Source organism: Cervus canadensis, chromosome 13 (assembly GCF_019320065.1).
Source record: "Cervus canadensis isolate Bull #8, Minnesota chromosome 13, ASM1932006v1, whole genome shotgun sequence".
NCBI classification, from domain to species: Eukaryota; Metazoa; Chordata; class Mammalia; order Artiodactyla; family Cervidae; genus Cervus; species Cervus canadensis.
Window position 1 is genome coordinate 49,610,603 of NC_057398.1, and position 23,041 is coordinate 49,633,643.

General features: G+C 49.5%; 1 protein-coding gene across 1 annotated transcript in view; it reads left to right on the plus strand.

The window, feature by feature from the left end:
• Positions 1–18,138, plus strand: part of PARP1 (poly(ADP-ribose) polymerase 1) — a 40,377-nt gene extending 22,239 nt beyond the window's left edge. The window contains exons 9-23 of the mRNA XM_043485352.1: positions 1,021–1,161; positions 1,793–2,035; positions 2,331–2,399; positions 2,516–2,648; positions 4,787–4,982; positions 6,953–7,081; positions 9,968–10,051; positions 11,726–11,848; positions 12,387–12,515; positions 13,981–14,079; positions 14,581–14,733; positions 15,659–15,786; positions 16,551–16,612; positions 17,211–17,325; positions 17,603–18,138. Of these exons, the coding sequence (XP_043341287.1) occupies positions 1,021–1,161; positions 1,793–2,035; positions 2,331–2,399; positions 2,516–2,648; positions 4,787–4,982; positions 6,953–7,081; positions 9,968–10,051; positions 11,726–11,848; positions 12,387–12,515; positions 13,981–14,079; positions 14,581–14,733; positions 15,659–15,786; positions 16,551–16,612; positions 17,211–17,325; positions 17,603–17,684 (1,886 nt within the window). The 3' untranslated portion in view covers positions 17,685–18,138. The remainder of the gene's footprint in view (positions 1–1,020; positions 1,162–1,792; positions 2,036–2,330; positions 2,400–2,515; positions 2,649–4,786; positions 4,983–6,952; positions 7,082–9,967; positions 10,052–11,725; positions 11,849–12,386; positions 12,516–13,980; positions 14,080–14,580; positions 14,734–15,658; positions 15,787–16,550; positions 16,613–17,210; positions 17,326–17,602) is intronic.
• Positions 18,139–23,041: the final 4,903 nt, after the last annotated feature.

A 23,041-nucleotide genomic window follows, 5' to 3' on the forward strand; every position in this document is an offset into this window, starting at 1 on the left:
TTGTGTCCAACTCTTTGCGACCCCACGGACTGCAGCACGCCAGGCTTTCCTGTCCTTCGACAAGTGCCGGAGCTTGCTCAAACTCATGTGCATTGAGTCAGTGATGCCATCCAACCATCTCATTCTGCTGTCCCCTTCTCTTCCTGCCTTCAATCTTTCCCAGCATCAGGGTCTTTTCCAATGAGTCAGTTCTTCACATCAAATGGCCAAAGTATTAAAGCTTCACCTTCAGCATCAGTCCTTCCAATGAATATTCAGGACTGATTTCCTTTAGGATTGACTCGTTTGATCTCCATGCATTCCAAGGGACTCTCACAGGGGTGGCTTAAAGGATTCCACAGCATCACTTGTGGAAATGTGTCACCAGCTCTATATGTCTCCATTTGCAACAGATAGAAGGCACACTCCTGATCCAGGTCTTCCTGGCCGGGCATTAGTGCTGAACCCCTGAAACGCCAGGGTTCTTGGTGCCTGAATCCATCTCAACTCAGTGTGGTCCTGCTGACCAGAGCTTCCTGTGGTTGTCATGGACAAGACTGATTTTTTTAAATGGGGTTGATTAATAAGTATCCTCTGAGGATTGTAGTTTGTTTTTAATTGTAGAATGGGGGGAAAAAAATAACAGAAGGAATTGTGAGTTAATATGATGACTCTGGCTGCCCACCACTGCCCAGACCCCTGGTCCTTCCTTATCTGTGGTGCAGACCCAGACGCCCCCAGACATCCCTGCTCATGGCCTAATCGTAGAACAGTGTCAGTGCATGGCTCATTACCAGCTGGCCCTTTCTGTGCCGAGGACTGGTGTGGTTTGCTGTCCTGTCCTCTGCTTTCCTGTTGCTCTTTGCTGTTTACGTGGCCTTTTCCCTGAGGAGACCCATTTCTCCCTGATCAGAGAAGGTGCTGAGGCCATTCAGGGGCCTTGCAGCCTGTCTGACTTTTCCCTGGGAGCTGCTGCCTAGTTTTCTACTCTCCCCCACCACAGGCAGCAGCCCTGTCTCATGATCCTGTTTTCCGTTCCAGACAAGCCATTATCCAACATGAAGATCCTGACTCTTGGGAAGCTCTCCCAGAACAAGGATGAAGTGAAGGCCACGATCGAGAAACTCGGGGGGAAATTGACAGGGACGGCCAACAAGGCCTCCCTGTGTATCAGCACCAAAAGTAAGTCTCACTGGCCTGAGAACCAGGGGGACCCTGTCTGTCTCTCGTGATTGTGTTGAGCCCAGTGTCTGACACACAGGGGGACCCTAGGAGTGTGTCTCTCATTGCGGGCATGGTTCAGGTTCTCTGTGAAGGGGCCTGGGCTCTCATAACTTGGCCTTGCTCCCTGTTTTGGTCTGTGCTCACGTGTCTGAAGACCAGCCCACTCTTCTTGTCGCTTAACATGGTTCACAAGATGTTGGTAGATCTTCCACCAGAACAAAAGTTCACAGCTTAAGCAGGCTTGAAATGCAGAGTTCAAGGTCCACAGATTTCTTGCAGGCTTATTATACCGATGACCGTCTTAAGTCTCCAAGAGTGGAGAGCACTACACCACTTTTCCCATACAAACCTGACTCGCCTTCTCTGTGAAATCCTTGTTGACATCTTGTTCTGTAGAAGGGTTTGGAGAAAGCAGCTCTCATTCATCACACCTTAGAAAAGGAGAGTTGTTGCCAGTGGCAAAGTGAGCAAAGTTCCTGAGCGCTAGATTTTGAAGGAAAAGAAAACTGAGTGGTGAGGAAAGTACTGAGTAAGTAACCACCCTGGAATAATTTGAGATTTCACGTTTTGTTCCTTCCAATTTGAACAGAGGAGGTGGACAAGATGAATAAAAAGATGGAGGAAGTAAAAGAAGCCAACATCCGCGTCGTGTCTGAGGACTTCCTCCAGGACATCTCTGCCTCCACCAAAAGCCTTCAGGAGTTGCTCTCCACCCACCTCTTGTCCCCCTGGGGGGCTGAGGTGAAGGTGGAGCCTGTTGAAGCAGTGGCCCCGAGAGGGAAGTCAGGGGCCGCGCCCTGCAAGAAGAGCAAGGGCCCCGTCAAGGAGGAAGGTGAGGCCCTAGGCAGCCCCGCCCTCCTGTGGCCCCATCGGGTCCACCGGTGCAGAGCCTCTCCCTCTGTGCGCCGACGGTCTGATGAGTGCTGTGGTCTGATGAGTGCTGCCCACACCAGCCTCCTCAGTTCGTTTTCCCTTGACCCAGAATGGCAGCAACTTTGGGTGGTGGGAGGAAACGCACACATCTCCTGTTGACTCTGATACAGGCAAAGATGACTTATTTGCCCTGCCTGCCACCTTCCCCTTTCTGGTTTATTTTTAATGTTTGCATTTCTCTGTTTCCTTCCAAGGTACCAACAAATCTGAAAAGAGGATGAAATTAACTCTTAAAGGAGGCGCAGCCGTCGACCCTGATTCAGGTGAGGAAATGGGAGTGAACAGAGCAGGCTGCAGGGCTCCCTGGTCCTGCGGAACCAGCAGGGTCCCCTCCCTCCCCCACCATGGGGGCAGACTCCCAGGAGCTCTGTCCTGACAGGTCTGGAACACAACGCACACGTCCTCGAGAAAGGTGGGAAGGTCTTCAGCGCCACCCTCGGGCTCGTGGACATCGTCAAAGGGACCAACTCGTATTACAAGCTGCAGCTCCTGGAGGATGACAAAGAGAGCAGGTGCGCCTGGGGGTGGGGAAGTGTCCAGAGGAGCACGCTCCTGAGAGCAAGGCCCCTCGGAGCTGGGCCGTCCACGCACCTGGGGACCAGCCGCCGCTCAGTCATAGGTGTGCGGTGAGGTCTTCAGTGAGGGAGGGAAGAGGCCGTGGCCCCTGCACAGCCTTGCTGTCCTCGGTCATCCGTGTCGCCTCAGGCTACCTGGTTACCAAAGGCGTTTGCTTCTTTGCTTATTTTTTATTTTCAACGTCATAGAGCCAGGTAAGAGCCAGTCCTGGGGTGCTGAGAGACTGGGCTGGCTTGACTGCCCGTACTTATCTAGTCGGAGTGGTCCTCCGCTGAGCGGATGGGCCCTTGTTACAGCCACTGTGGAATGGGAGCTATGTGTAAGTGGGAGAGCTGTGAAAGGAATTCTTGCTAAACCCTATGGTGGCAGAAAAGCACTTTGTATTTTGAACTTGACCTTTTCTTCTTAGCAAATGGAAACAGTTTACCCGTTGAAGTCCAAGAGATTCAAAGAGCTTTACTCATTGAAAGGCAGACCCCTGAGAGAGGGGCAGCCCCGGGGAGAGGCGTCAGCACCTGGCGAATCTCGGCAGCTGCAAGTTGTGGGCACTGGCAGGCTCAGGCTCTTCCCATTTCTTCAGCTTCTCACAAACCTGTCATTTAAAACGTGAACCTCAGAGACTTCCCTGGTGGTCCAGTCATTGAGACCCCATGCTTCCAATGCAGAGGATGTAGGGTCCATCCCCGATCAAGGAACTAAGATCCCATATGCCACACAACACAACCAAAAGGCAAAAGACTGCCATGTCTATCCATTTGAATAAAACAAGGTTTTAAAACGTGAACCTCAAAATTGACCTTACAAGGGCACATAACATCCATGTGGCTATTTAAAGCTTGTAAAGAAATAAAATCCTATATCATTAGTTTACTGGCGACTCTTGGAGGTTTGAAGATAGGGTTTCTTGCTTGTTAACATAACCTTCCAAAAGCTAGCTGTGTATTAGTGCAGGAGGAGGAGGAGGGTTTTTGTAAAAACACTCTGAGTGCTGTAGTTCGTTGACCACAGGCAGTGAGAACAGAGCTGTCTACCACCAACACACAGGAAGTTACACTGGTGATTTCACATGGGTGGCTTATCCTGGTGGCCTCGATTTATTGGTTTTTATAGGGAAAGGACATTATGGGTTGTTAGAAGATTTTTTTTCAAGCTAGGTCTATGTGGTATCTTCCAAACATTTCCAGAGGGGAAAAAAACCAACAGAGAATGAACTTTTATGCCTCTGGGCAGTAGCCCAGAAAACCAGCAGGAAGCACCAGCTTTTCTTTGAAATCTCCGATTTTACTGCTGTATCTGTACTTATTGTGGTGTGAGATTTAACTTCTGCGTGATTTTCACTAAGAAAAATGGACTCCCCCAAAGCTAGGCAGCCCTGCCCCTAGAGTACCTGGGACTTAGCTCTAGCTTGAGATGGAAACTGAGGATGTTAGCCTAGGTCTGTAGGTGGCTGACCTTGTGGACCACTCTCCTGCCCCTTCCCATTTCATGGTATCTCAGCCTCTGATCTGAGCCAAAGGTTCTTCATTCTTTTTAGTACCTGTCGTTAATGAATGCATGACTTCCAGGCAATACTTGCTGTGTTTATTTGGGAAAAGGAATTGGATGTTTTTATGTAAAGGCCTCTGGAGAAGGAAATGGCAACCCACTCCAGTATTCTTACCTGGAGAATGCCATGGGCGGAGGAGCCTGGCTAGCTACGGTCCATGGAGTTGCAAGAGTCGGACATGACTTAGTGACTACACCACCACCACATAAAGGCCTCAGGATTTACTCCTCAAGTTCAGCTGCCAGATCCAGGGTTAAACTGTTCTTTGGTACTTTTAATAGCTCACTTGCCACTATGATATGGAAGGGCATTTTTAAATTACTTTAAACTTAACAACTCTCAGTTTAATAGAAATTAAAATAAAGGTTTAATACTGGTTCCTCTTGTCCCTGTTTGTCAGTCACCGTCATTTCGGAGTGTTTGCAACTCTTCTCCCTCAAGGGAAATGGCAGGGAGAGGAAGCTCATCCTGAAATATGACTGGCCGACCCGTGAAATTGTATCTGATGCTACTCTTCTCTTCCCACAGGTACTGGATATTCAGGTCCTGGGGCCGTGTGGGCACGGTGATTGGTAGTAACAAACTGGAGCAGATGCCATCCAAGGAGGATGCCATTGAGCATTTTATGAAATTATATGAAGAGAAAACCGGAAATGCCTGGCACTCCAAAACCTTTACGAAGCATCCCAAAAAGTTCTACCCTCTGGAGATTGACTATGGCCAGGTAATCATGCTCCGGCACTTGCTCGTGCTAGTAAAAGGTTTTCTTTTAAAAACCTGCCATGAATCAGATGACATCATTGATGAATTCCACCAAATATTTAAACAGTTAATACTGGTCCTTCGTAAACTCTTCCAAAAAACAGATGAGGAAGGAACACTTTTCAACTCATTATACAAGGCCAGTATCCTGATAACCAAAGATGGATAAAGACATCACAGGAAAACCACAGACCAATATAGTTATGAATATAAATGCAGAACCTTCGACGCAATACTAGCAAACTGAATCTAGCAGCACACGAGGATTTAGACACGATGATTGAGTAGGGTTTATCCCAGGAATGCAAGGTTGGTTCAACATGCAAAAATCAAATCAGTGTAATATAACATGAGTAGAAAAAAGGATAGAAGCTACACAGTCATCCTAATGAACACGGGAAAAGCATTTACCATGCCCTTTCATGAATAAAATCTGTTCCATGAAGTGTGAAGTGAAGCTTGTAAGAACAGTGTGAGCATTTTTAAGACTGTCACAAAGGAGCGGTCTTTGAAGTTGCTCCTTAAACACAAAGGAGGAATTCATAGATTCATAGTGAGGTTTCTTATCTGAAGGTCACATGACTTGCTTTATCATCAAGATAGAATTATAGTGGCTACATGATCCACTGGGTCACAGTTTTTAGTCCTAAATTATTTCCTGATAATTTCCCATTATTTTTATTTGTAGCTTGATCGTCTCCCTGTATATTACCAGGCAACCTTCCAGTGTCTCTTGACTGATACTGTTGAGGCCATTTGTTTTGACAAAATTCTTACATTGTTTCTGTATGAAAACCTGTTGCTTTTATAATGAGGGGTGGTGCACATTTATTATGCAGAGGGAAAGAGGTTTATTGTAGTGGTACAGGTTTTAATCCAAATCTTTGAGGTCTAACATGTCTCAAAGGGGGATTTGAAGAATTTATAAACTGTAAGTTCTCTAGTTTATAGAGTGTCATGAACTTTACCATTAAAAACAGAAATTAACTCTTGTTTAATGTTGGGGTAGAGAATTTGGACTTGAGTGTTGGACATACTTGGTTATAGTATATGCATATAAATAAGGCTTTCTAACGTATTAATAGTTTGCCTTCAAGTAAAGTTACAGCTAGGAGATGAGAAAGCATGTGAAGACTTGTGTCTCAGCATTGAGAGCAGAGCCACTGTGAGCCCTGAAAACTAGCACACGGGTTCTTCTCTGCTGCTTCGTTAAGCCAGGCAGATTCCGGGAGCAAGGCCCAGCGCCAGTCACCTTCATTCAAGCAGGGTCTTGGCTCAGCCTGGGATCCCCAGCTGGCAGTTGTTAGTATATTAGGAAGAGCAATCCCAGGGAGCAGGGGTGAGGGGTAGGGATGATGCTTGTATGTGCTTTAACATTCTCAAGCTGCCTGCAGGAAGTGGGACTGGTTGCTTGATCCTTTGGCACTATAGAGAAGGCTGTGTGAATTCAGTCTTGGGTGAGGCAGTGTAAGAAGAAAGGAGGCAGAATTTGTCCATCAGTCCAGTGTCCCTTGGGTCCACGGTTTGCCCTTGTAGCTGCCAGCACGTCCACGTGGGGCATGAATGGGCTCTGGGCAGGTTCCCAGGCACAGGGCACCAGCAACCCCCCCAGTGTGGGAGGCATGCGGGCATGAAGAGAGTGTGGGTGCCTGCAGGTCTGCCTATACAGAACTGTCTGCTTCGGCGGTGTCTGGAATAAGAATTGGGAGCAGCCACGAGGACCTGGGGTGCACAGGCAGTCTCATCCTGTCCATACTCTACATGTTCCTCCTGGCAACTAACGCTAAACCTTTTTGAAGAACACACAACCTTTTCTTTTTTAGTTCTTTTTTTGCTGGTGGCACTCCATCCTATATCCTTTCTCTGCCAGGTGACACTGCCGCAACTTTGCTTTTGTGGTTTAATTGGGTCTCTTCCTGATTTTCCCTACAGGATGAAGAGGCGGTGAAGAAGTTGACGGTAAACCCTGGCACCAAGTCCAAGCTCCCCAAGCCAGTGCAGAACCTCATTAAAATGATCTTTGATGTGGAAAGTATGAAGAAAGCCATGGTGGAGTATGAGGTTATTGCACTTTTGTTATATTTGTGAACATTTGTTGGGGTGGATGATTGGAGTGCTGAGTTGGCAACGAGTTCAGTGGCTGGTGTTCAGCCTGAGACACACAGGAGCGCTGAGGCCTCAGGTACCTAACTTTCACAGAGAATCATTGGCCTGTTGTGAAATAGATGGTATGTTGTCCCCGTTGCACTTTTTCCCTTGAAGTTGCCATAATGGAGTGTGGGGCATGGTTCTTTTGTGGCTCAACCAAATAGGCCACTCAGAGTTGTCATGGGAAGTCCAAGATGGAGCCCATTTACAGTGAAAGAGCTGCTGTGATCAGCAGAGAGCTTCTGACACTTGCTTCATCAGATAAAATTCATACCAGCCAATTATAGGGGTGGAGGGCAGTGGGAAGTGATGAGTGGATCAGTCATGTTTCTGTCCAAGGAAGAGTGGTGGGGACCACCAGCCAGGGACAGGTATTCTCTGTTTGTTCCCCTGGGAGATGGATGTAGAAGGGCTCCTTGTTCTTGCTGCCTCGAACCTTTGGGCTGCTTTGAAAAAGAAGCAGGGACCCACTGAGTGCAAGAGTTGCAGATTGTTAGCCTTGACCATTCCGCCCCTTCACCAGCTTGCTTCCTCTCTGCTTCTTCCCAGGGCCTTCCTAGAGGCTGCCAGCCAGCCTTGGAGAAGACAAGACAAATCTGGGTTGTAGAGACCACTAGCAGCTTCTCTTCCTCAGCCCTGCATCTCCCTGTCTTGAGCCCAGCCTGGCAGGACTGCTCGGGCTCTGCTGTTGTTACACTGTTGGGTCATGTCTTAGACAACCCCTAACAGATGTGACGATAGCTAGGGCTTGTGCAGATATCTTATTCAAGTAGATATACAACCAGGCTTCTGGCTGGGAGGTCTGACAAGTTTGAACAGCTTATGGGCAGGCTCAGCAAGAATGCCTAGAGAAGAGGTGTGCTGGGGCGGGCAGGGGCATCTTCATTTCATGAATCTTTTAAAAGAAAGGTTGCATATATCCTTTCTGGCTTCTCTGTGATTCATACAATTTCTCAGCTGTCATCAGACCCAGTCTCTTTCTGTGAAATGAATTTTTTTTTTAAGATTGTCTTACACTCTAAAATGGGCTTTCCCTGGTGGTCAGACAGTAAAGAATTCGCCTGCAATGCCTGAAACCTGGGTTCAATCCCTGGGTTGGGAAGATGCCCTGGAGGAAGGCATAGCAACCCCACTCTAGTATTCTTGCCTTGGAAAACCCCCATGCACAATGGAGCCTGGTGGGCTGTCGTCCATGGGGTTGCAAAGGGTCAGACACGACTGAGCAGCTAAGCGCGCACACACACTATAAAACAACCTAGAGACAGGGAACTAAGTGGGTTGAGCATGTGGAGAGTGGGGCACCCACTCCCAGCCCAGTGGACTCCACGTGGGGTCGGGTGGCCAGGTAGGTAAGGAAACGTAGTAACCAGGGGCACTGTGTGCTCCCTCACTGTGTGAGCCCTGAGCCCAGAGCAGAGTCCCAGCTGGGGCGGGGAGGGTGTGCGCTGAGTCCAGAGCCCGCGCTCCAGCTTTGCAGCCTCCTCCCCTCTGCAGCCCACAGTCAGGAGTGGGGGTGGCTTGGTCTGGTTGAGCCCTTCTCTTGTTCTTGTGGGCTGTGTCTGTGCAGTAGGGTGTAGGTTAGAGAGACCAGGTCTTCTTAAAACCAGCACCAGAATTACCCAGCTCCGGGAGACGCTTCCCTCAGAGTCTCTGCTCTCACTCTGGTCACTCTGCTCTTGGAGCATCTTCTGGAGTTCCCTCTCTAGAATTGCGTTAGAGCCAACTCACAGTCCATGCTCGGGTCACTCTGCTCTTTTACTGTACTGTGTCCTTGGCTCAGAATATATTATCCACCTTCTTGTCTGGACTGCACTCCAACTGTTTAACTCTTCCCAGAAACCAGCTCTCCCTGGGGATGGACGGACAGTACTGAGGCTGCAGACGCTGTCACTACTGGTCCCTGATTGGTGCCTATTGGGCTGTGAGCACATTCACATCCTCTTAATATTTCATCTAATCAGATAGCAGTTCCACTTCTTGAGGACTTGTCCAGCTTCATCTTTGTGCCAGGCCCTGCAGGTGCTGGAGACGCAAAGATGGGCTAAGTGCAGTCCCGGGGCCAGGAGCTCAGGGGGTCTGCTGGGAACAACCCTAGAGACAGCGGCTCAGGATTCAGAGCAGGGGGCTCCGTGGGGGGCTGACAGAGGAGGGGACCTAGCCAGCATTCAGGCAGGTCGCTCCCATAGGGAGTGGGTGCCTCGCTCGCTAGCTGGTAACCAGACCTCTGGCCACAGAGTTCACGCTTCTCCCACTGCAGCCAGCTCCCTGCCTTCCTGCTGGTTGCCAGGGTGTTGTGAGCAGCACTGTTGTAGGGACAGATGTTTAACCTTCGGGGTGACTGATTTGAGGGGTACATTGTTATATTGATGTCAGTATGTATGTACAGGAGCGTGTCCTTCTAAAAATAACTTTCACCACTTTATGGTTATTTTCTGGCCGGGGATGGCCTTGGCTCTGAGACCGCAGGGAGGGTCTCACTTGGAAATTAGATGAGAGTCCTGCTGTGTCTTCCAGAAGTGTGGGACTGTTTCAAACCCAATCCAGGGGTGGGGGCTTGGCTTAGTCTCTGCCATAAATGAAATGAACAAGAATCTTCTCTCACAGACTCCCGTTCACTGCACTGGGGGCGGGGCTGCAGAGCCTGTGGAGTTGGGTCACCAGGTCGCCCTCGGAGGACCAGACTGTGGCTGCTGCTTTGGGAGCCCAGGAGGCCTGGGGTGATGTTCAGCCCAGCTCTCCCGTCATCGCGCCGGACAGTGCCCAACTTTCAAAGGGAAAAAAATCCCCCTGTCTCCTCAGATTGACCTTCAGAAGATGCCCTTAGGGAAGCTGAGCAAAAGGCAGATCCAGGCTGCATACTCCATCCTCAGCGAGGTCCAGCAGGTAAGACATCAACCTCTCCTCCAGCTGCCCAATGTGGGGGGCAGGGGTGTCTCCTGGGCTGCCTCTCATCCTTGGGTGGGCAATGCAGCAGTACATTTACTCAAGGTTAAGGAAATAGACGTACTGTTTCCGCTGATTTAGATGGTTTTCAATTCACCAGGTATGGTAAGAGAAAGTAAGATGGACACAATTCTAATGAATTGGCAGTGTTTTCAGTTGTCAGATATGAAGTAAACACTGTATGCCTGATGAGGAATTTCATTCTCCTGCCTCGTAAAAATATTCTGATTTTATTTTGTGTGTCCTTAAGAGAGGCTGAGCTTATTTTGCAGTTACTAGGAAATCATCAAGTAGCAAGTTAAATATCTGCATTGCTCTTGTTCATGTTCATTCCATGTCAACTTGCTGAGCATCTCCCAAGGTCCCCTAGTCCCCAGTGCCTTCCATCCTCTTCCCTGGATGGGGCTGGAGGGTTCCACCTGTGTTTGGGAGTGGCACATGAAAGAGGAAAACCACACAGGACACTGAAGTCGGGCCAGGGCAGTGGACTCTGGCTGGTACTGGAGAGGAGGCCCTGAAACGTAGCGGTTAAATCCGGTTACAGCCAGTCCTGAGCAGTTGACCTCTTTCCTTGTTACCCGCTGCCGGAAACCTGAAAGGCTTTCCTCAGCCCGAGCTCTTTGCTTTCCAGAACGTCCAGGCGGAGGGGCTGGGGTGGTGTCCTTTGCCTGTTGCGCAGACCAGCCTGTAGCACAGGCAGAGGTTTACAATGAGGACAAGCCCGTGTCACCGTGAGAAGCCCACCTAGGGCTTCAGGTGCTGACTTGTTGCCCCTTTACCCTCCTGTCGGCACTGAGAGTGTCGGCCAAGCATGTACTGACCAGTGGTCCAGCTCCTCGTCTCTGTGCATTTACTGAGCACCTTCTGCATGGAGCAGTATCTAGGAGTGCGGCGTGGGGAGGGGCTCGCCTTCGTGTGCCTGACCCTGGCCCTCTAGGTGGCGCTCAAGACAAATTCCTCCCCACCCCCCCTTAAAGATGAAGGTCAATGGCCAAGGGTGCCTGATTGGATTTTATAGCAAGGGGCTTTTTCCTCCCCCTCAACTTTTTTTCTGACTGTGCCAGGTCTTAGTTGTGACATACAGGTTCTTTGTGGCAGTGCACAGGCTTCTCTGTAGTTGGTGATGCTTGGGCTTAGTTGCCCCCACGGCATGTGGGATCTTAGTTCCCCAAACGGGGAACAAACCCACATTCCCTGCATTAGAAAGCAGATTCTTAACCACTGGGCCACCACGGAAGTCCCCAACAGTTTGTTGTGAACTCTTTTCAAACATGCAGAAAGTTGAAAGACTTCTGCAGCAACAGCCAACGTGCCCACCACCAAGATGCCCCAGTGAACATTTTGCATAGTGGTGCAGGGTTTATGGGTGTATAAGTGCACAAGTATCTGTACAAGTGAAATCGTGTACAGGAAGCCCATGTGTCCTGAGCCACCCAGTTTGAGGATGGGATCCTGCCGCTGCCTGGCTGAGTGACAGACACTGCAGGAAGGTGGTTTCCTGGCCTGGCCACACAGGCTTGGCAGCAGCATCCAGCTTCCAGAGGAGAAAGCCCGGCCAGGTGCTGGGAGCTCAGCAGTGCCTCAGGCCGTTCCCTCTGTTTCCTCCCCACAAAGGCACTGTCCCAGGGCAGCAGTGACTCCCACATCCTGGATCTCTCCAACCGCTTCTACACGCTGATCCCCCACGACTTCGGGATGAAGAAGCCCCCGCTCCTGAACAATGCAGACAGCGTGCAGGTAGCGCCACGGTCCAGGGGTGGCCACGGGTCTGGGCTCTGCAGGGTTGGGCGTCACTCCCTCATCACTGCCCCTCTGTGTTGTGATCCCCGAGGGCAGCGGCCAGCTGCTGGGCTCTCATTTCAAAGTAGGATTTCTCCCCATATTGGGAGCCTGACCATGGGTAGGAGAGTTGGGTTTTCCTGCCCTTGCTGAACCACATCAGTCTGGGGAAAAGGAACCATAGGAGAGGGGGGAGCATCTTTGTCCCTGCTTTCCCTCTCTCCTTCATTAGGGAGCCAGTGAGAGGTCTCCACAAGTCACCAGTGCATAGTAGAGAAACCCCACACATATGGCCATGTGGTTTCTGCCTTTTCTGCCCTAGGGAGCAAGCCTCCTTAGCATTCCAGAATCCTTAGGCGTGTTCCCTATGAAGAGAGAACGGGCTGTCCCTCGACACCTGGGAGGGACCTCGTCACTGTCTGTGTTGGACGTTGTCTGGGTTCTGGGGTCTTTCTCTCTCACCTTGTACTTAGCTCAAGGTTTTCCTTTCCTCCAGGCCAAGGTGGAAATGCTGGACAACCTGCTGGACATTGAGGTGGCCTACAGTCTACTCAGGGGTGGTTCTGATGACAGCAGCAAGGACCCCATTGATGTCAACTATGAGAAGCTCAAAACTGACATTAAGGTAACAGGGCCCGCCCTTTCTGAAGCATCAGACCCTCTGTCCCAAGAACAGTGGTCCCCAAACTTAAGCATGCATCAGGATCTCCTAGAGAGCTTGTTAAAACAGATTGCCGGGGTCCAAGGATTGACCATCCTGGTAAGGTTCCCAGGTGTTTCTGCTTGTGGTCCTCCGAGAACCTCAGGGCCTTCATCTGTAAAGAAGCACCTCGTTTGCGAGGCAGGCTTCCAAGTCAGGGCACTTCCAAGTGCCTGATGGCAGCCGTAATAAAGCTGCAGTGCCTAGGTTCATGTTCTCTGGAGTCAGAGTGGCTGTGTTGGTGCGCACGTTCTTGAACTTGGGTCTGTTGGAGGCTTGGGCAGAAATCACCCTGCCTTGGCCAACCAGAGAAATTTTTGCCTTAGCTGTGAGCTTGCCCTGGATTTGAGCCTGGTCTCACACCTCGCGTGTGCCTCATTTCACAGCCCATGTCCTGCCCTGCGGTGTGAGGAGGTTCAAGTACACTGGGATCTGTTCAGCCTGGTGTCCTATGTTTACATAACTAAAAAGAGCCTTTGCTCCGTGCTTAGGACAAAGTATAGGTTTTATGTGGTGTGTGGGTGTATGCAGGGTAGGATATCAAACAGCCTGGTTCTTCATGAAGGGGGTTGTTAATGTCTCCATTAATGATTGTGAGGCCATTTAATTAAGAGGCAATGAGGAAAACTAGAATTTCTGCATTCTCTGAACTTTGGATTAGACTGTGAAAATATAAGTCCCATCACACACTCATAGATTTCGGCAGAGATTGCATTATTTGACGGTTATTTAGTGTACATTTGCTCTGAGCCACAATGTGCCTGTCCCAGAAGATTCAAATGGAGCACCCATCACCATCGTCAAAAGCCCTAGAGTCTGTCGTATCCTTGCTGCTTTTGGTTGCAAGTCTTGGCTGCAGGGTGTCTCCTGGCCCCCGGGGTTTAAGTCATGATTCAGTTCAGGACACACAAGCAAAGTCGTTTCCGACTCTTTGTGACCCTATGAACTGTAGCCCGCCAGACTCCTCTGCCCATGGAATTCTCCAGGCAAGAATACTGGAGTGGATTGTCATTCCCTTCTCCAGGGAATTTTCCCGATCCAAGGATTGAACCCAGGATCTCCTGCTTAAGTTATGGTTAGGGAGACTATTACCTGACAGCCAGCTCCTCATTGTAGAGGTTCCCTGCTCCCAGACAGCGAGCCCCATGTTCCTAGCTTTTGTGATGTCCCAAAGCATAGGGTTCTAAGTAGGAGGGAGGCTGGGATCATGCAAACAGGTGATGAAGAAGCTGATGCCCGAGGAGGTGGGGGGCCTGGAACACAGGCTGACTGTCTCCCACCTGGGCTCCACGTGAGCCATGTATTACTTGTGCATCAGCTGAGCCTAGCGTTGTTCTCCCTGCCTCTGTGTGGTTCTCCTTGCTCTGATTCCAAGACGCTTTACTTCTAGGTTGTGGACAAAGATTCCGAAGAAGCCGAGATCATCAGGAAGTATGTGAAGAACACTCACGCGACCACACACAACGCGTACGACTTGGAAGTCGTCGACGTAAGGCTGTCTCCTCCCTCTGCCCCCTTTGTGTTCTCCCAGCTCTTCCCGGCCCATTCCTCCGACCTGGGCCTGGGTAGAAAAGAGCGGTTGGCTTTGCTTTAAATAACCAGAAGAAATGACGCAGTTGTTTGTGGGACACAAAAGTCCATAGTCTTGTGGTTGAGGTTAGCTTTTTATTCTGTTTTAAAGGACATTTCCTCCCTACCATTCCAAAAACCTAGTTCTAACCTAGCTTTGGAATCAGAACTATTAAGAGAGATTCAAAATAAAGTGCCTCAGGTGTGCCTCTGCTGCACGCAGTATGAATTTTAGCTGCTGGTCCCTGCTGTACGAGACCTTGAGTGGGGCCTGTTGCCACATCCCAGCCTGATTGGAACACCTTACATACTGCAGAAGGCCTCACATGTCCCAGCTCTATCTCTGTGTCTCATCGGATCTTCCAATTCCCCACAGTAACTGTGACTCCTTCCACTTCTCTCCTTTTAATACTCTGACCAGATCTTCAAGATAGAGCGCGAAGGGGAGAGCCAGCGTTACAAGCCCTTTAAGCAGCTGCATAACCGGAGGCTCCTGTGGCACGGGTCCAGGACCACCAACTTCGCAGGCATCCTATCCCAGGGTCTCCGGATAGCCCCACCTGAAGCGCCTGTGGTACGTGCCTGGCCTGGGAGCCACAGCAGGAGAGGGGTGGGCTCTGCCCATCTCTGCAGCCATCTCCACTTGAGTCCTGGGGGTACTTGTGTGGGAAGCCTCTGTGTGCCTCTGTGACCATGAGGCCTTGTTTAAAGACGTAGGTGTAGCCGTGGTGGTTGAGGTGAGCGTTGCTGCACATCCCTCTCCTGGCCTGACTACCAGGCTGCACACAGTTTCTGGAACAGAGGAAGTGAAGTGTTTTCCAGATCCTGCTGTGAATGACAGTTGGGTGTGTTGACTGGCAGAGAGCACAGACTTTGGCCACGGGCCAGGCTGAGTCCCCACCTGCCTCTCCCACCTCCCAGCCAGGGACCTCCAGTCTGCCTCGGTAGAGCCCGACCCAGACTCAAGTCAGACCGCTGTGTCAGCTGCTCAGTTACAGACATGACCTACCAGGCAGGAACTTAAGGGTCTGCCAGGCCCCTTGTTCTGTAGCTGCAGAAAGCGAGGAGCTTGAGGACCAGACTCAAGTGTGGCAGAGTCCACTGTGCTGTGCGGCGGCAAACACTCTCACGTCTCTTAACCCCATTTTCCCTTAAAGGAATAAAAAGTATAGCCGTGTTTACCAGGTGTTCACATGTGCCACACCCTGGTCTAAGAAGCCGTTAGTAGCTCATTTAATTTTCACAGCAGTCCCATAGGGTTCTTTTTCCCAGTTCAGCGAAGAAAGGGGGATCCAGAGAGATCCAGTGACTTCTCAGAGCCCCTAGGCAGCAGTTGGAGCTGGTATCCAAACAACCTGGTCCAGAGCGCAGGGCTCTGCCCACTGTGGGGAGCGCTGTGGGGGGCGCCAGTAACCTGTCACAGCTGTTTTCTTGGCGCCTGGCTCGCAGTCAGCGCTCCCATGAGAAGGTTTTCAGCTGTCCCTTTTCCATCCTTCCAGACAGGCTACATGTTTGGTAAGGGGATCTATTTCGCCGACATGGTCTCCAAGAGTGCCAACTACTGCCACACATCCCAGGGAGACCCAATAGGCTTGATCCTGTTGGGAGAAGTTGCCCTTGGAAACATGTGAGTAACCCCACCTCTGGGGCTGGTGGCGCTTGGTGGGGGTGGATGGGGTGAGCTGCAGGAAGGAGCTTCCCCTGGCTAGGGGTCATCCTGGAAATTCCCCACCACGGTTAAGAGGACCCACCAGTTCGGCAGTGGGTGTCAGACACCAGTGCAAGTTAAGTGAATGAGGGAGGCACAGAAATGCCTCACGAAACCAAGAGAGGAAGACAGCCAGAACTCAGGAACTGGCAGTTGTGTTCTTCCTGTGGACTGAGAAGCACAGAGGGTGGTCACTTCATAGCCCCTGTCCCCCTACTGATATTCAGATTTCCTGTCTGAGACCAACTCAGGTTGAATTGGAATCTTAATCCTAGTTGCAGATTCCTTGCAGAGAAAACTGATTGGCCCAGCTTGGATTGGTTGTCCACCTTGGCCTTATTGACCATAACCCAAAGAGAGCAGGGTTATGTAATAGACCAGGAGGGGTCTCGGGGTCATGGACTGGACAGAAAGTTCCAGAATAGCAGCTACACCATAGCTCTAATCAGGCCCTTTCCTGGAATTGGCCTTCTGGCAGTGATCGTTGGCACCAGCTGTTCAAAGGGGGCTGCACCTTCCATGTCTAGAACCAGAGCAGAGGGGAGCTCCTAGCAGGGAAGGTGGACTGGGCTTTCTGAGTATTGGTCTCAGCAGCTTCCGTGGCCTTGCTCTGCTGTTCGTACTGTTGGTCTGAGAGCCCAGTGACCTTAGAGGCTCTTCTGAAACTACCTTCTCTTATATAGGTATGAACTGAAACACGCTTCGCATATCAGCAAGTTACCCAAGGGCAAGCACAGTGTCAAAGGTAATGTGTTTCGGAAGCTGCTGCTGCAGATACCCCAGATGGCACAGGGAGGGGGCTTTCTTTCCCCCAAAATCATAGTTTCTGTGGCTAGCTGTTACAAGTTCTTTTTTTTTTTTTTTTTTTTTAATGTTTGACTCTGGCCACAAATGACCCTGGTTTTACAAATGCCACATAGAAGAGTTCTGGTTCCAACTCCTAATAACCAGGTGCACTGGCTTTGGGTTCTAACCTGACTCTTAGCTTCAGTATTTTTTTTTTTTTTTAAGCTTCAGTATTTGAGGGCCTTCTGGTGGCATAGTGGTACCTGGAGCTTCTTGAATTGCTATAGTTCATATCCCATAATGATTTAGGACTTCCTTCTGCCTAGTTGAAGCGAGGGCTTTGGGATTCTACTTAACAGAAAGCAGGGTGGGGGCACTACTATGCTGATGAAAATCAGTTAGACTGGAACTTGGTATATACTTACAGCTTTATGTCTGGAAGGAGGACACAGTATTGGGTTTTGTATGTCTTTTCTATGTATACACAGATCTCATCTCTCTGAAGCGTTTTCGGCATGTTTCCACAAATCATATCCCATCTGCCTTCTTTCCTGCAGGTTTAGGCAAAACTACCCCTGACCCATCGGCTAGTATTACCATGGATGGTGTGGAGGTGCCTCTCGGGACAGGGATTTCGTCTGGTGTTAATGACACCTGTCTGCTATATAACGAGTATCCTTTACATGTGTGCTGTGTGCGCCTCGAGCAATGGTCTGGGGCTGTGGAGCCACTTAAATGCAGCCCGTTCACCCGGGGGCGGGCTGGCTCAGGACGGTCCCGTGGTGGGTCTCACGAGGAATAGTTCTGCTCAGCGGTCTCCCTGGTCAGGATGAGAGACCCAGCCCCCAACCTGGGAGGGTTTGTGGGGTGTGGCCGCAGGCCAGCTGATGGGCAGCAAGCACGCCCTCCATTGTGGAAGCGTTTGTACCTTGACACACTTCCCCTCCAGGTACATCGTCTATGACATTGCTCAGGTCCATCTGAAGTACCTGCTGAAGCTGAAGTTCAACTTTAAGACATCCCTGTGGTGAGCTGTGAGGGGTACAGCCCGCTGACTGACGTGCTTCGCACTGACCAGGCAGAAACCTCAGCTGAGTTGCTGAGGCATAGTAGCTTCACTCAGTCTCCTTAGAAAGGATTTTATATGAACACTTGGTCACATGTTTCAACAATTTTCCCAGCTTTTCAAATCCCTTGATTGTGTTGGGTGGGGGAGCGGGCGGGGGGTTGTTTTGGGGTATTTCTCCTGCCAGCCATAACCCTGGTAGGTACAACTGACAATAGAGGGAAAGTTGGGGAGGGTCTTAACTGTCTAGATTAGTCCAATGAAAGAGCCTTGCAAGCCACGTTAGAACGTCTGCCTTACTGGTTTCCCCAGGGAAGGAAAAAAATAATCTTCTACCCTTGTTTCTAAGTATTCATCTTTAGTTTTGGAAAAATGTTAAGTGTTTATTTTGAAGTCAAATAAAAACTAATTTCATACTATTTAAATTTCCTTTTTTTATTATTTTGTAATTGTTGTCACCCTTTCAGCCTCTTGTTTTTCGGTGAGAAGTGTTGGGAGACCACAGGGAGGAGCTTTAACAATTTCTCATACTGAGAAACAAAAGGCACTTTCCTTTTCTAGAGACTCTTGAACGTGGAAGCTCTCGGAATACGTAGTAGTTTTAGGTTGCATTTGAAATTCTCAGTTTTCCTCTGAGCAATTTTGTCTTCTAAATTAAGACTAGCATCACCAAAATACCAAAGGGCTAATAGTAATTCTGGATTAAAATGGAAATGGCTTCTGTCCTTATGTGTGTTTGGTCTCATTCTGACCATGGATCTATTAATCTTCACAGTGCAAGGTCCACAGAGATTGTAGGGGGATTGTTTGCACTCGTATCCATGAAGCCCCAGAATGTGCCAGGCAACATAATAGCAATGCCCAGAAGGAAAGCCCCATCTGAGTAACAGAAAGCTAAGCATAGAAGACCATGCTTCTTTCTCTTCAGTTTATCAGATGGTTAGCGGTGATAAAACCCGTATCAGCATGCTCTTCCTTTCTGTGGAGTGTTGTCTTACATATACTATATTGCCTCCTACCACTACTGTGTGTTTGAGCATGGTGCTTATTAAATATTTACATTTAAGTTCCCTGAAAGCTGGGATGGTATCTTATGACACTTTTAACCTTCTACAGAAAGAGAATGGGAAGTGAGGGCTAGAAGGTAGAGCCACAGGCAAGAGAACACCTCAGAATGAGCTGTTGTCGCAGCCCCAGACTTACACAGGTGTTCTGGGTCAGACAAACAAAGAGCAGACATCATTCCAGAGAGGAAAGAAGAAAAACACATTTTCTCTGAGTTGGGTTACATTGAAGTGACGGTAGCGGCAGGTACAGTTTATGAATGGTAGCCATGTTTGTGGCTTTCTGCAGTAAATTTGAGGGCCGTACAAACCCACGTTAGGGTGTCAGATTTCAGAAACGGGCAAACCAGCTTCATAACAGAGTCTTTATCTTTTGTTTGGTGTCCTTAACTTTTGATGAAAATCCTTAGCAAAATCAACCTGAGGCCCCTCTCCTGGTTAGCTGGCCACTCAGTAATGCTCTTAGGTTCCCTAGATCCTGAATATTCTGTATTCTTCACCATTTTTTTATCAACACAGAGATGGGCAATTACTAGCCCCCACCCCTCCCCCACCACAGTATCTGATTAAACAAGAGTATTTTTAGGTTGGAGTGATTGCTTAATGGGTTTTCTATAATCAGCTGATTTCTTTCTTAGAGATTCTGATTCCATACTTTTCTGCTAAAAGAGGGAACTTGCCATGTTATGTTTCAGTATTCATTTTTATTTTCTTTCTTCACTTTACAAAAATTCAGGTTAGCAGCTAAAATGTGTGTAGTTAGTTTAAAATGTAAATCATACAGAAGCACAGAGTGCCTAGTGAGCCAAGGTACAGCCCTGGGCCTCTGCTGGGAGCTGCCCGCCCTCCTGCCTTTGCCGGGAAATGCCCTTGGACGGCAGCGGCTGCCGGAAACAGCATTTGGCTCCCATTTCAGTCCACACTGTTCCACACAGCGTGGTGCACCCCCATGGTTTAAATGTTCTGAGCAGAAGCACACCCATTACTCCAGTGTGTTAACCAACAGGTTTTGCATTGGCAGTTCTCTCTTGCTACCCCCTTTTGGAAGCTGAGAACAGCTCCTTGAACAACCCAGAGCACGCCTGTGAAGCTGCTATAGTGATGTGATGACTGGAGCTTCGCACTGGGTGAACCCCAAAACACTGTGCTTTTAGGGTCCCCTGAGTTGAGCCCAGTGGCAGCTTGGCCCCTGACACATGCAGAGTGTGTGTTCAGTGTTCACGCTGAAAGCCCTTTGACCTGCTGCAGACACCTGTGTCTTCTCTCCATGAGGATCTGAATATCAGGGATAGGTTTATCTCTGACCTGTTGGGCTGGTTTTAATTACTCTCCTTGACACCCAACTACTTTAAGGATTTCATATTTCCAAAGTAGCATCACTTCCTCTTCAATTCCCCAAATACTGGGAGTTGTTTTTTTAAAGGAATGGTGTTTTAAGTGAGGCTTTTCATACTGTGGCTCCCTGAGGGCTTATAGCTGGTTTTGTGGGGTCCAGAGCAGTGATGACCAGCATCCCACCACCCCCCCTCACTTCTGCCCCTTAAACTTTGCCTGAAAGATCATCAGGCAGCTCCTATATGCATTTCTCTGGCTTTAGAGAGCAAGGCCAGGCCAGGATCTAGGTTATAAGCAGGTATATTTTTGGAGACTCATTTTGGAAAATAAAAAGATAATGGCCTACAAACGTTTTCCTCAGGTAAGAGGTTGCCGACTGGGGGACAGTGCTGGTGATGGGGACACCTGGGCATTAGCCCTATTCCACCACTGTGCCTTTCTGGGCAGGGGGTCTCACCTTGCAGCAATGGGCTCGTGCCCATAAGTCAACTGGTTTTACCACATGTCCCTTCACCCAGAAGTGGCCTCACTGAAGGTGGAATGGCTCCTAAAGTTGAGCCAGTGTGCCAAACAGGGTGAGGCTGCATCACAGGGCCTGTGAGATCTTAGTTCCCCAATGGGATCAAACCCTCGCCCCCTGCATTAGAAGCATAGTCTTAACCATTGGACTGCCAGGGAAGTTCCCCAGAATATGCTTTAGATCAGATACCAGCCTGTGGTCCTAGAAGTAAGGGAGTGGGCATAGCTCCTGACTCTTGCCACGTGTGACTTCCCCTGGAGCTCTGCTGGTTTGGAAGTCCAAGGCCTGAGGGAGACATGCTTCCCTAGGGGCCACAACAGTGGTTCCACAGAGTTGGAAGATAAGGCTGCCACCTTAGGGCTCTAAAAACCACCATCCCCACAAGCAGAGAAAGGGGTTACTCTACTAGCTAGTGTGACTGATTACCCAGTGGGAGATTGGGATGCTGGACCTTGGAGGTGGAAGGACAGCCTGCAGCCCAGGGGCTTCTCAGCATCACCTTGTCCATGATGTAGTTGGGGGGCAGGGGGAGCTGCGGTCGGTGGAAGTCCATGACAGCCCATGACAGTGGTGGGGCTGTTGAGGACCTGACCCTCAGGAACGACGCTTTGGGCACTAAACCAGTTCAGAAACTTCAGCTAAGGTTCAGACTGAGGGCAGAAGTAATAGGAAAGAAGAAGCTGTAGGTAACAACTGTGGTTTTATGACCAGAGTATAAACAACTGAAATAACCAGGTAGGGGGCTGTAAACAACTGGCCTAAGTGGCCTGAGCCTAGGATTTGAGATGATGGGTTAGAATGGCTATAAATGTAAAATTGTTTATAAATTGTCTATAAATGTCAATATGGGGCTTCCCTGGTAGCTCAGCTGGTAAAGAATACACTTGCAATGCAGGAGACCCCAATTCAATTCCTGTGTCAGGAAGGTCCCCTGGAAAAGGGATAGGCTACCCACTTCTTGGGTAGTATTCTTGGGCTTCCCTGTGGCTCAGATGGTAAAAAATCCACCTGCAATGTGGGAGACCTGGGTTGGGAAGATTCCCTGGAGGAGGGCATGGCAACCCACTCTAGTATTCTTGCCTGGAGAATCCCCATGGACAGAGGAGCCTGGAGGGCTACAGTCCACGGGGTCACAGAGAGTCAGACACGACTGAGCGACTAAGCACAGCACAGCCAGATGTCAGTATAGGTTACATATTTACCCCCAAGCTCCCCACTCCATACATAATTCAGTAGATCCTGAACTCGGATGCTGTTGCCTGAGAACTGGTGGTGGATTCAGCTTGGGGGTCACAAGGTTCAGGGCCCAAAGGAGAGGACCCCTGACTTCCCAGGGTCATGTGAGTCCTTTCAATCAGGGCTTTTTCTCTTGACTGCAGAAAGATGAATCAGGGCTTTGCTGGTGGCTCAGTGGTAAAGAATCCACCCACCAATGCAGGAGACATGGGTTCAGTCCCTGGTCTGCGAGGATTCTACATGCCACAGGACAACTAAACCCGTGAGCCACAGCTGCTGAAGCTTGCACACCAAGAGCCCATGCTCTGCAACAAGAGAAGCCACCGCTATGAAAAGCCAGTGCACTGCAACTAGAGAGTAGCCCCCGCTCGCCACAACTGGAGAACACCTGTGCACAGCAGCCAAGACCCAATGCAGCAATAAATAAATAAATTTTAAAAAGAGAATGTCAAAAAAAAAAAAGGAAAAATATAGCCATTCTGAATGCCTGAAATCTGTTGGTACCAACCTCTGAATTGCTCTGAGAATGTGTGTACTAATTCCTATAAAGTACTTGGCGTGGTTCCTGACCTTGATATGCCCTCAGTAAACCTCAGCCATTATCACTGAAATCCTAACGGATACCTTTGCCCGGGGTGTAAGTTGAAATAGGAAGCTCCAGTTTAAAAAAAAAGAGAAACTGGGTCTTCCCTAGTGGTCCAGTGGTTAAGACCACCCTTCCACTATAGGAAGGCATGGGTTTGATTCCAGGTGGGGAAGTTTCTCATGCCATGAAGTACAACCAAAAAAAGAAGGAGAAACCAAGGAACAAGAGTAAGGAATAAATCCTATGCTTGTTGGGAGCCATTGGACAGTCAGAAGGAAGTGAAAGAAACGTGAAAGTGTTAGTCACAAAGTCGTGTCTAACTCTTTGTGATCCCATGGGCTGTAACTCTCCAGGCTTCTCTGTCTATGGGATTCCCCAGGCAAGAAAGTGGAGTGGGTTGCCATTCCCTTCTCCAAGGGATCTTCCCCACCCAGGCATCAGGAAGAAAAGCCCAAGGTCATAAAGGTGACCTTACGCCCACATTTTCAGTCTCCTGTGCAACCTCAGTGACGGCCTCCCCTCACTGTGCCTTCGTTCTCCATCGCTCCCTGTCACCCTTTTAACTAGAGGGACAGATGCGC